This window comes from Penaeus monodon, chromosome 30, assembly GCF_015228065.2.
Source record: "Penaeus monodon isolate SGIC_2016 chromosome 30, NSTDA_Pmon_1, whole genome shotgun sequence".
Taxonomy (NCBI): domain Eukaryota; kingdom Metazoa; phylum Arthropoda; class Malacostraca; order Decapoda; family Penaeidae; genus Penaeus; species Penaeus monodon.
In genome coordinates this window covers 34840107-34840431 of record NC_051415.1, presented here as the reverse complement: position 1 = coordinate 34840431, position 325 = coordinate 34840107, and the positions used below count along the sequence as shown (strand labels likewise).

General features: G+C 59.4%; 1 protein-coding gene across 1 annotated transcript in view; it reads left to right on the top strand.

Annotated features, from left to right (window-relative positions):
- LOC119592748 (ADAMTS-like protein 5) overlaps window positions 1-325 on the top strand; it is a gene marked incomplete at its 3' end in the record, with an annotated part of 89191 nt that overhangs the window by 82196 nt on the left and 6670 nt on the right. Inside the window, 1 exon segment of the mRNA XM_037941683.1 lies at window positions 127-263. Coding sequence (XP_037797611.1) covers window positions 127-263 — 137 coding nt within the window.

Here is a 325-nt window from a genome sequence, read left to right as displayed (position 1 = left end):
TCAATGTAACTCTCTTTCTCGCATCTGCTTGGTCATCTCATTCCCTACGAGTAATCCCGCCTTCACGCATCCGCATTTGTCATTCTGCTCCTTCCTGCACTCACCTCCGCCTCACTTCCCCGTCAGGAGGCATCAACCCGTGCGCGCTGGTGTGCGAGGGCGAGGGCGAGGGTATCGTCTACACCTTCGGGAAGGTCACGGACGGAACGCACTGCCGCACGGACCAAGCGCAGGACGGCCTCTGCGTCAACGGCCGCTGTCTGGTGGGGCCTCGTCCTTGATCCGCTTTGGGCATTGCGTGTCTGCACTTGCTCTGAGTTTCATA